Here is a 12,173-nt window from a genome sequence, read left to right as displayed (position 1 = left end):
AATCCGCCATAAAGAGAGGCAGGCTAGCATTTTGAACCCATGTTAGTTGGCAGGGCGGACCGGTCCGTCCCGTTTATAGGGCGGGCCGGCCCGCTTTGCCACCCCTAACAAAAGTACCCTACGTGGCACTCCAACCCTCCAAAGACAAGGTACTTTTGTCACACGGAAGGCATCGATGACAAGTTTAGTTTCGATCTAGTGTGGATACATATGTCAACGTTTTCATCTTTTATGTGTACAAATGGTCATTTATTCGTCTTTTATTTATGTTCTTTCAAAAATATAACTTTATTATCTTATTACTATTTGTTTCTTAACATTATTACTATCTTATTATGAAAATTTATCAATTTAGTTATTAAGTTATATTGAAAATATAGTTTATGTAATTGAAAAAATGAACTAAATTAATAGATTTTGATAAATATATTTAGTTAAAATCTAATTATTTATGTCAAGTATTATGTATGTTGTTAATTAATATTTTTATTATCAATTGTTGACGAAAATTGTTAATGAAATTACTGAAGGGCAAATATGATTAATTTGTAATATTTAAAGGATCAATTTGATGGAAAAAAAATTTTAGGGATGAATTTAAAGAATGTCCCGCCTTTCAGGGACTAATTTGACTATTAACTCAATTAAACTTAGGTTTAATTACTCTGTTGGTCCTATAATTTTGCGAAATTTTCAATTAGGTCCCTATACTTTTTTTCTTTTTAATTGGGTCTCTGCACTAATTTTTTTTTCAATTGAGTCTCTACAAAATTTAAAGAATGTCTCGTCTTTCAGGGACTAATTTGACTATTAACTCAATTAAACTTAGGTTTAATTACTCTGTTGGTCCCTATAATTTTGCAAAATTTTCAATTTGGTCCCTATACTTTTTTTTCTTTTAATTGGGTCTCTGCACTAATTTTTTTTCAATTGAGTCTCTACACCATTTTTTTCCTTTTATTTGAGTTCCTGTACCAATTTTTTTTAGATGGGTCAAAATGTTAAATAGTAATAGTTTCCATTATGTTGTTAAACTTAAACTACTACTCTACTTCCCTTATTTTGTTTCATGCATTATATATACTTTGCTCCTAGGTTCAAATTTTTTATATTCGTCACGGATAGTATATGATCCGATAATATGACATAATATAAAATATAATATTTTTTATAAAATAATAAAATTATAGATAATTAAAGACATTCAATATAAAATTAAAAACATAATTTTTTAAAAAATTAGTCAAATAAAAATATCTAAAACTTTTTTTTTAACCATTAAAATTTAACTTATCTAATCAATTAAATTGCGTATTAGTTTACTAGAATAAATCAAACAAGAGCCGAAGTATATATGTGATCCTATTCCCCAACAAACCAATAAAACATTCCAATTTCCAACATTAACTAAATGTCTAAATATAATACTGATACTAATACGGTGTCCGAAAAGAAAGCTATATTAAACTAACATATAATTATATAAGCAATAGGGAAGGGAAATAATAATAATAATAATAATAATAATAATAATAATAATAATAATAATATAATAATAATAATAATAATAATTATCCTAATTATACTCTAATAATTATATTCAATTAATTAATATACATAATATTAAATTATATGATATTTAAATATCTAATCAAATCAATTAATTGATATAATTAATCTATTATAATAAATTATATTTAATGTGTTAAAAGAAATAAATCAAAAAATACTTTTAGAAGCATGTCACGTCAACTTTATCATTAAGTGCAAAAATCTAATTTTTATATAATAGAATAGATAGATTTGTCATTCGGTAACTTCATTAACAATTTTTATTTAAATACTGACCAAACATGTTTATGAAAATTTATCAATTTAGTTATTAAGTTATACTGAAAATATAGTTTATGTAATTGAAAAAATAACTAAATTAATAGATTTTGATAAATATATCTAGTTAAAATCTAATTATTTATGTCAAGTATTATGTATGTTGTTAATTAATATTTTTATTATCAATTGTTGACGAAAATTGTTAATGAAATTACTGAAGGGCAAATATGATTAATTTGTAATATTTAAAGGATCAATTTGATGGAAAAAAAATTTTAGGGATGAATTTAAAGAATGTCCCGCCTTTCAGGGACTAATTTGACTATTAACTCAATTAAACTTAGGTTTAATTACTCTGTTGGTCCTATAATTTTGCGAAATTTTCAATTAGGTCCCTATTCCTTTTTTATTGTTAATTGGGTCTCTGCACTAATTTTTTTTTCAATTGAGTCTCTACAGAATTTAAAGAATGTCTCGTCTTTCAGGGACTAATTTGACTATTAACTCAATTAAACTTAGGTTTAATTACTCTGTTGGTCCCTATAATTTTGCAAAATTTTCAATTTGGTCCCTATACTTTTTTTTCTTTTAATTGGGTCTCTGCACTAATTTTTTTTTCAATTGAGTCTCTACACCATTTTTTCCCTTTTATTTGAGTTCCTGTACCAATTTTTTTTAGATGGGTCTCTATACAATTAAAGAAATTACTACTAAGAGGGATCTAATTGAAAAAAATTGGTACAAAAATCCAATTAAAAAGAAAAAAAAAGTATATGGACTTAATTGAAAATTTTATAAAACTATAGAAACCAACAGAATAATTAAACCTTAAATTTAATCATTCATGTAAATTATATCTATTTAAATTTCAAATTAAAAATTTTATAATTCAAAATTTTAAGTTAAGTGAAGAAAATTAAATTAACTGAGCGAATTAAATGGGTTGATCTGTTTAAGTCCGCTTCATTTATAGGCCATAATTTTTTAACTCGAAGCATAATTTTTCTAGAATTGAAGAGAGTTAAACTCATTTAGAATTTCTTTATATGTAAATGCATATTAATATTAGTTTTTTACACAAGTCTCTTAAAACAATTGTATTGCTGTTATGTTTATTTTATTTTGTTGATTCAAACAACCTAATAAATCTTTTTTCAATATTTTATATTAATTTAAATGTTACAATGTAATATACACTTTATATTTTGACTCTACAATAAATTTAAAATTTATATTATTATGATAAAAAATTATAATATAACATAATTGTTATTACATAAGTACTTATTCAATAAAATATCATAATAAATTAGAATTTATATTTATACAAAATATAATTTTTACATTCATAAATATAAATACATATGGCAAAAAAAAAAAAAAAAAAGTGATATGCATAGCATCAGTTAATATGATCCAAAAATAAGTGATGTCCAACAGCATTTTGATTTAAGTGATGAAACCCACACAATATTTTAATAACAAAATAATAGCCCAACAATGATAAGCCCATCCATGATATTTCTTTCCACCAGCTTAGCTTCAATATGGAACTATATAAACGAGCCCTGCAAACACTGCAAGCTGCTCAGAAAGATGATCAAGTTGTCCCCCAATTATTAGCATAGATCCACATGTCACTTTTGTATTCAACTAAAGAGAATATCTGTATATATACATCTGTACCCTATAATTGTCCATATTTTAAAATACACATTCAAATCAACTATAATTATTCTTTTACAAATACAATATAGAACACACAAAATTAAAAATTCTAAATCTGTAATATTAAATCTTTAATTAAACATTGAACAATATCAAATAATCAAATTAACTTTAATCAAAATATTAATTACTAATCATCCATAAATGGATGAACCATCTGGCCATCTAACATAAACGATAAGCAATAGGCTAAAATTAGAAGCAATAAAATTAAAAAAAAAAACTAAATCAAGAAGTAAAGGCTCAAAAAAAGGGTAAAAGGCATACAAAAAATAGAGGATGCAGAAGAAAAGAAGGGGCAAAGTCCTAGCAACAGCAGATCGAAGGCAAGGGTGTAGCAGGCAGCGGTGGTGAGGGTGCAGCAGCAGCACGAAACGATGGTGACAAAGAGTCATGGATTTCACGACGGTGCATACCAGAGCAGAGATAGGACCGTAGGAGAAGTAGTCGAACTCGTGAACGGTGATAGCACGATGGAGTTGCGGATAGTGGAGATATGAAGAAATACAAAACAGAGGGCAACATAGGTAAAATTCATAAAGACAATAGCGCAAATCAGAGCAGAGATAGCAGACACAGGCGAACAACGGTGGCTTGACGGGGAACAACGACTGCGGCAGAACATGGAGAAAGTGAGACTTGAGAGAAACGACGCAAATGAGTGAGTTGTGGGTGAGTTTTCTTTCATTCTTTGGGAGTGTTATCGTAACCCTAATAAAAAAAAGTATTTTTTTTTGGATTCAAAATAACGTTTTTTTGAGCAAAAATGAAGAAAAACACAAACTCACTAACTCGATCCTAAACTCACGAGTTTGTCCGAGTTTGACCGAGTCTAGCCGAGTTTACTCAGGATAGAGTCTATGTCCGAGTCAACTCGATTCCATATCTAAACTCGTAAACTCGTACGAGTTTACGAGTTAACTCGAGAGTTTGACAACAATGCCAAGGTGGTACGCTACATCCTGTAGGGTTATCGTGCACTCCCCAAATGGCATGTGAAATGTATGCGTTTCAGGGCGCCATCTCTCTACGAAGGCGCTGACCAACGGCTCGTCCAATCGAAACCAACTTTCGTTCAATCTTGCAAGATGGTACAGACCAGCCATCTGCAAGTAAGGAACGATCCTATCATCCAACATCATATCTGCTGCCATCTCATGCTGCTGATGCATCGATGGGGCTGCATAAGAATAAAAGCTGACTACTCATATTCGTCACAAAAAACCTCTCAATGCATCAAAATTTCTAGTTACCACAACATTGCATGCCATCACTTTGCAAACATTTTTACAATGAATCCCTACCAATCTTTTATAGATAGAAACGCTAACTACTACATTACTCACGATCCAATTCTTCGTATTAACAAAAAAATTACTAATATGAGATAAAAACATGTTCTTTTTTATTAACAAACATAAAAACCAGTACTTAACCCTGTTCATTACTCTACAGCTAACCCTATTCTATAGTTAATAACTCACTAAGTTTGACATGAACTAAATTCAAATATCTCTTTCTGGATTTATTTTAAAAATCCCACACTAACAGTTCTAACTAACTACTAATTTATTTAAAAACAAATTAAATATTAAAAAACACTAACCTCGAGGTGGACGGCTCCAGCAATATGCGCGACTCCATCCAGTCGATACAGACGATTCAGGTCGTCCTCCATGCACGCAGATACGGTTGTTCCTGGGTTGCTTTCAGAGAATCTCGGAACTGGGTGGTGGGGTTAGGGGTGGGGTATGAGGTTTCTGTGTTCGAATCAAGTGACTTCGATTTGTTTATATAGCGAACAACCAAGAAAATCGAATCAATTTGATTCGAATTATGCTTAACGCCAAATGCATGTAAATCGAAACAAGTAAGTTCGATTTACAAAACCATCAAATTGAATCAAGTGGTTTCGATTTACGTTGGTTTTGAAAACCGTTGGCTAAATTCGATTTATTCAATTTCTTATCACGAACGTAATTCGAATTGATTTGATTCGATTTGCATTCAAATTCTTTTTTCACTTAATTCGAATCAATTGGATTCGATTTACTACGTGTTAGGCTAAATCGAATTCACTCAATTCGATTTATATAGAAATCAACATTGGGACTTTAACGTTGTAATTTTTGGTTTGGGACATTCAGGACATATTCAAATGAACGTGGTTTAATCAAGTCATTTGCCCTAAAAACTAAAATCCAAATTTGATACCTTTTTTTTTTTTATGTTTTCATAGTATCTCATAGTCTAATATGTTAATGACTAATTTGTCGTGGATTTAAGTTTTATTTAACAGTGTACGTTAACTGTCTATTGACCAATAAATAATCATATGCACAAAATGAAATTTAACCCCTCAACATTTATTTATCTGAACGAATGAGTTTATTAAAAAAAAATTTATAAGAGGAATTTGAATTTAAATAGGTCCAAGCCCAAGAAAAAATTTTGAATTTATGGAGTTGTTAAGTAAAAATTGGGATATGTTATGCATTTGGATTAGAGGAGAAGTTAATATTATTGTTGATTGTCTAGCTAAAATAGAGACTAATAGCGTTTATCATCGGTCGATGTGGATACTGGATTCAACCAAATGATGATCTCAAACAGATTTTGTTAAAAGATTCTGCTGTATAATTTTCTGGTATTGCGTTCCTGTTTGTTTTAGTTTTTGTTACAGACACAAAAAAAAAGGCCCAAGCCCAATAAAAAAATTGAAAATTCATGAACTGTACACTGATGACCGAACATCCATCGTGGGCAATTCGGACATTGCACCACCCTGTCTCCACCTCCCTCTGCCCCCGCCCTAGCTAGTAGCTAGGTAGCTCGACACTTTGGCACCTCACTCTCAAGTCTCAGCTCTCAACAATCGCATTTTCCAACTATGGCGTTTTCCGCAGCCGCCAAACGCCTCTCTATCACCACGAAGCACCTTTCCACTATTGCTCCGCGCCGTTACCACTCTCTCTCCCCCTTCAAATCTCCTTCTTTCGCACAATCTCAGCGCTCAGAATCGAACTCGCTTCTCTCGCATTTCACCTTTCTCAGAGGCTTCAGCGTCTCCGCCTCCGACCAAATGAACCTCATCAAGCAACTCAGAGAACGAACCAGCGCTCCCATCAAAGACGTCAAAGCCGCACTCGTCGATTCTGATTGGAACATTGGTAATTATCTCATTTTTATCATTATTCTTTTGATAATTAAATTCGAATATTGATAGATATGATTACTGTGATGAAACATTAAGATTAATTAACAAATTGAATGCGTATGGTTACTTCTATCTGCTTGTTTGCGTTGTGTTCTGGCCCCGTGTAGTTAGTTATAACGGAATAACTGAAACTGTAACGAACATAACGAACTGGTTCTGAGTGATCTCATGAAATGAACGTGATGGTGTAGAGGAGGCTCAGAAGGAACTGAGGAAGAAGGGAAAGGTTTTGGCCTCGAAGAAATCGTCTCGGACCGCAGCTGAAGGTTTGCTTGCCCTTGCTCAAAACGACTCCAAGGCCGCACTGATTGAACTCAACTGCGAGACTGACTTTGTTGCGAGGAATGAGATTTTTCAGCATTTGGTTAGTTTCTTTGGAATGTGAATTGCTTCGAACTCGCTGTGGTTTTTTCCAACATTGACCACTTCTTTGTGACTTATAGGTGTTGTTATATGAATTATATGAATTTACTGTATAGTTGATCCCTGGGTTCTTACTTTCTTGTAGGCATTGTCTTTGGCAAAGAAAGCTTTGCTGGTCGAAAACACTTCCCCACTGATTTCTGGTTCCTTTCAGGTTGGACCCGGGTCTTTGGAGGTAAGTAACCAAAATTTGCTCTCGCTAAACCCTAATTATCAGTAATTCTGTTTATTGATATTATTCTGTAAAAGACTTTTCCTATGTTTTGTCTATTGTGCTCTAGGGGTCTTGCAATGCTTTCTTACTTTTGAGAATGTGTGTACCATGATGCATTTCTGGGATGGGTTAATTTCAAAAAATACCGAACATATCTTTATTAGTTCAATTCAAGACCATAACAACCATACAACAATAGGCCAATATTCGAATCAATTTGATATTTTGAGTTTTTGATCCATTGAACTTACCTATTGTGTATATAGTTTAGTTATCTGATGTAATTTCTTTTAGTCATTCTTAATCTGCTGTTGAAATGAAAGCCATTATCATATTCATTTAAATCACTTACTTTCACCAGGAGATGACATTGAATCTTGAGCATCCCAAAATCAATGGAGAAACAAGTGTTCACAATGCAATCACGGAAGTGGCTGCAATGATGGGGGAAAATGTTAAACTTCGAAGAGGTTATGTGATGCCTGCACCATCTCAGGGTATTATATCTACATATCTCCATACCAGTCCCCAACCAGGTAATGGACAACTGTATGGATGCAAAACAGCTGACATAAAAGTTGTGAAATAAAACTATTACTATTTTATTTTATATCTTGTGCTAAGAAACTTGACTCTAAAAGGATCCTAACTTAGTTGGGTTTAATTAGGTTTGGGTCGCATTGCTGGCGTTTTGTCTCTTGAAGTAGATGAGGGTAAAACACAAGTGGATGCTATTCAACGTGTTGGATCAGAATTGGCCATGCATGTAGTGGCAGCGAAACCATTATTCTTAACAAAAGAACTTGTGTCCTCAGATGCATTAGAAAATGAACGAGAAGTTCTTAAATCTCAGGTATTTTCTGATTTCTTTTGGAGTCAAGTATAGGTCCATGCTCAATAAAATGGTTCATAATTGCTAGCCATAAGATTGGTCTGTTGTAAGTTTTAATCTTTAAGAATTACGTGGAAATTCATTATTATTTCAGTGTAATGAATTGAGTTTAGGTCAACGAGCCCTTCAACTATTGTATCAATTGGTATGAAAACCTCAGTGATCGCATAGATGCAGCTTGCCTTTTGCAACTGCCCTAGGTTTCATTCAGAGGGTTAATTTAAGTCTGTATTGTCGGGTCTTGGTGCTTTAAGCTGGTTTGTAGTTTAGTATGGTGTAAATAGATCTAACGGGCATAGTTTGGATTCAGTTGGCCAAACTGACATCTTAACCAGTCTCTCTACAGACTATGGTCAGCTACACCCACAAAAGAATGAGAACCCCTTTATAGTATAGATGACTAAAGATCCTTTTTGTCACTCTGATTTTTTCTTCTTCTCTTTCACATTGATGCCTTGAAGAGTTAGAGCATTTCGTTAGTGGATTCAGCAAGTGTTGTGGGTTGGACCAATTCAACTTCTTGAATGAACCAATTTTTGAACAGCCTTTTAGAATTCAGAATTCAAGAAATTCTGTTCAGCAGATGCCATCTGCTCAATACTTGTCTCGTGTTGGATATCTGATATCTCAATTTTATAGTTGGCCTGCTGACTGTTGCTTTCCTTTGCGGCATTATAAAATCTGAACAAAAGCTTGAAGTTAAGATTGTGGTCTGGTATTCAATATTTCAGGCTGAAGCCTCTGGTAAGTCCCAAATGGCCATAGAAAAAATGGTAGAAGGACGGTTACGCAAGTACTTTGAGGAAGTTGTGCTGATGGAGCAAAAGTTTATTGTGAATGATACAATGAATGTTAAGGTATGTGAGGTTTCTCTATGTTTAATCAGGATTGTTAAGAAAGTTGAGGCTATGGTCACTTTATGATTTTGATTGGTGAAAGAAACAAAATCTACCCATGCATCTGTTTGGTCAGAATCTAGTATCCTCTTTTTTGAAAAACTAAAAATAAAAGAGAATTTCACCATCTTCTTTTACAGTTTAACAATAAAGTGGGATAAATGCCATTATATGTTGGCAATTACCATTTAAACTTCAACTATAATTGTGTCTATGACTCTAGTAGCAAAATAGGAGAACTTTGGTTACTTCATTATTACACTCTTGCCGTTATAAAAGAAACTATGGCTTGGTCAACTACAATGTAAAATAATAAGGGAAAAATGATGGTGGACTTTATGCATAAAAGTTTCTTCTCTTCCTTTGAATTTTCATAGGTTACTTGTTCCTATCAACATCATTCAAGTCCTAAATCCTTTCATGGAGGATGGATGAAATAAAATCTAGTATTTTTAATCTGGATCCAATTATACCCAATTGATCCAACATGACCATAATTTCAGCCATCTAATAAAAGGAGCAAAGACTATTTTTTAGCTATGGTGTTTTCTATTTTCAATATTTTACTTATTTTGTGTCTTTTAAGAATGGAGAAGGATCCATCTATGGAGTGTATGTTTATTTGATCATTCATTAGCTAGTAATTTTTGCACACTGCAGACGGTGTTGGATAATCTATCCAAGGAGGTGGGTTCACCTGTGAGGGTTGTGAGCTTTCTCAGAATGGAAGTTGGGGAAGGAATTGCAAGGTGAAACCTGCACACGAATTTTCTTTTCTTCTTATTTTAGTGTATACTATCTACTACTTAATGCAAATAAATAAATAAAATTGCTGTACAACTTTTGCTTTGGAGGTATCCATGGATGATGTAGTAACAGGGTATACTTTGAGTGGGCGTTGTTGGACTTGTCTCTAGTAACGTGATGGCTGTTTTCCCTGTTAATGGATTTTAACTAATCTTATGGTTATCCACAATTCGCAGGCAAGAAACAGATTCATCTGAGCCTGTTGCTCAAGCTGCCTAATTCAAGATGATGCATCTGGTTTGTTGTTACGGTGTTTACCCTCTAGCTGATCATGCTTTGTGCATGCTCATCTAACCATTTGTCTTCCATGTGTTAATCCAGGGAAGCTCCAAGAATATTCCATCTGTTGAAAATTTTGGTCCACAGTGGAAAACTTCAGTGGGTTTCTTAAGAACTTAAGATTGTATAAGTATATTCTGAAATTCTAGTGCACTCTGCTGATCTATAATCCGTAAAGGCCAAGTAAGAAAGCGTAGTTAAACCCCATTGGAATCATTTTCAAATTACAAAGTTTTGTTTGTGTATCCTTAGTTGAGCTTCCTAATTTAAGATACAAAGCTTACTAATAAATTGATATGTTGAGCTACTCTCTAGATTGAACCAAAAGGCAAAAGCTTCTTTAGAAGCAGACTTGGTTTAGTTTATATCTTTATATGAAGTAATATAAAGTTTCAACTTCTTAATCACATTATTATTTTTATTAAGCATTTCATGGTTCATTCATTATTAAGATTAGATTTTTGAAGCATGCCTTTCATATTAACATGCAGCACATTACGCCATTATCTAGTTCTGTTAAGATGTGCCATGTGCGGACCCCCCCCTCTTTTTTGTAGGCCTTTTAATTAAAGTGGATATTCTCATGATGACATCTTCACATGAAGATAACATTGTGGACCATTAGATGAGTTAATATGTTTGACTAAATATATTTTATTAATGATCTAAGGTTTTATAATGTCATCTTTATATGAAGATGTCATCATATGAGTATTTTCCTTTAACTAATACAGAAAACAGTTATTTACAAACATTTATAAGTTTCGTGTTTATAAGCAGCATTTGAACTTCATGCTTTGAGTTCTAATAATTCTCATGAAGATGTTAAAAAAAAAAAAATCTGAGCTGAGCGACGAAGAAAAAGAAACCAGAAAGAGATGTTTCTTATACAAGTATTTGAGTCGTTGTCATTATTGGATTTCATGTGTTCGAAAGGCATATAAGGTTTTCATAACGAAAAGGACTTGCAATCTAACCCTATATTCTTATGTAAAGGCAGGCACAGTGTTTTTGCCAGTGCTGTACCAATTATTATTATTCCTCGCTTGGAAGTATTGTGGTATATGTATATATTGGTGTACATATATATAAATTGATGAGATTTATTCTGATTTATAAAAGCCAGGAAAACTAACTTATTCCGAAACTTTGGTGATGGACTGGTAGCATGGGCTCATCACTGTATCACGTGACGACATTATAAGCAATATAATTGATCCCCTTAAGAAGGCAACCTGAGATTTCCTTTCCATCATACCACACAACTCACTCAATTTTTTTTTAAATATTTAAAAATAAAAAAGAAAAACGGTTGTGCCACTGCCATGTACCTGCAAAAAGAATAAAAAAAAACTTATCACCGCAAGAGTGTACGGAACATTTAGAAGCTAATCAATCATGACTTGAAATAATGGGTCCTCCTCCATGACATTGCCAGGGAGGCCTTCCACTCACGAGAATGAATTGGAGTTGGCATCCAATAATAAACATAAACCGTATATAGATATTCAACATATAATCATCACAATAAAAAAACCATATTAATATTCTTTTCAATCATGCTCTAATTCCATGTATATTATATAGAAAAAAAAAATGTATTAGAAAAGAAGTTTCGCCAAATATTCAAATATTTTTATCAACCAAATCTAATTAAATTAGTATAAATTTAATAAAATCATTTATACAAAATGCATGAATAACGCATTTCATTTTTTTCACTCTATTACTGTTGTTTTTACTTTAATTTTTTTTCTTCTTTTTTTTCCTTCCTATGTTATAAAGTGGTGGAGTATTACAAAAAATAAATATGGATGAATTCTTCTTATTTTTATACTTTTTGTTTTTTTTAATTTATTATCTTTTTTTTATTATTTATGATAT

The 12,173-nt window shown here is 32.2% G+C and overlaps 1 protein-coding gene across 2 annotated transcripts; it reads left to right on the top strand.

Moving 5' to 3' along the window:
- Nucleotides 6,333-10,696, top strand: LOC107644565 (elongation factor Ts, mitochondrial). Of its 2 annotated transcripts, XM_016348453.1 has the most exons (9): nucleotides 6,333-6,731; nucleotides 6,970-7,142; nucleotides 7,287-7,376; nucleotides 7,777-7,951; nucleotides 8,084-8,268; nucleotides 9,039-9,164; nucleotides 9,864-9,952; nucleotides 10,187-10,247; nucleotides 10,332-10,696. In XM_016348453.1, the coding sequence occupies exons 1-8, from the start codon at nucleotides 6,452-6,454 to the stop codon at nucleotides 10,227-10,229; spliced, it is 1,161 nt and encodes a 386-aa protein (XP_016203939.1). In that variant the 5' UTR covers nucleotides 6,333-6,451; the 3' UTR covers nucleotides 10,230-10,247; nucleotides 10,332-10,696. The 2 variants fall into 2 exon arrangements, with proteins under 2 accessions (XP_016203939.1, XP_016203938.1); XM_016348452.2 differs by having other exon boundaries at nucleotides 6,334-6,731; nucleotides 10,187-10,696.

This window comes from Arachis ipaensis, chromosome B05 (genome assembly GCF_000816755.2).
Source record: "Arachis ipaensis cultivar K30076 chromosome B05, Araip1.1, whole genome shotgun sequence".
In the NCBI taxonomy this organism is placed as follows: domain Eukaryota; kingdom Viridiplantae; phylum Streptophyta; class Magnoliopsida; order Fabales; family Fabaceae; genus Arachis; species Arachis ipaensis.
This window is presented reverse-complemented; position numbering and strand designations above follow the sequence as displayed.

What these genes read in the sequence shown, in the direction of transcription:
- LOC107644565 (XM_016348453.1), top strand. Translation starts at nt 6,452, where the DNA reads ATGGCGTTTTCCGCAGCCGCCAAACGCCTCTCTATCACCACGAAGCAC. An exon ending in ATGAGATTTTTCAGCATTTG is followed by an intron (nt 7,143 to 7,286) that starts GTTAGTTTCTTT and finishes ACTTTCTTGTAG; the next exon opens with GCATTGTCTTTGGCAAAGAA. An exon ending in ATGATACAATGAATGTTAAG is followed by an intron (nt 9,165 to 9,863) that starts GTATGTGAGGTT and finishes TGCACACTGCAG; the next exon opens with ACGGTGTTGGATAATCTATC.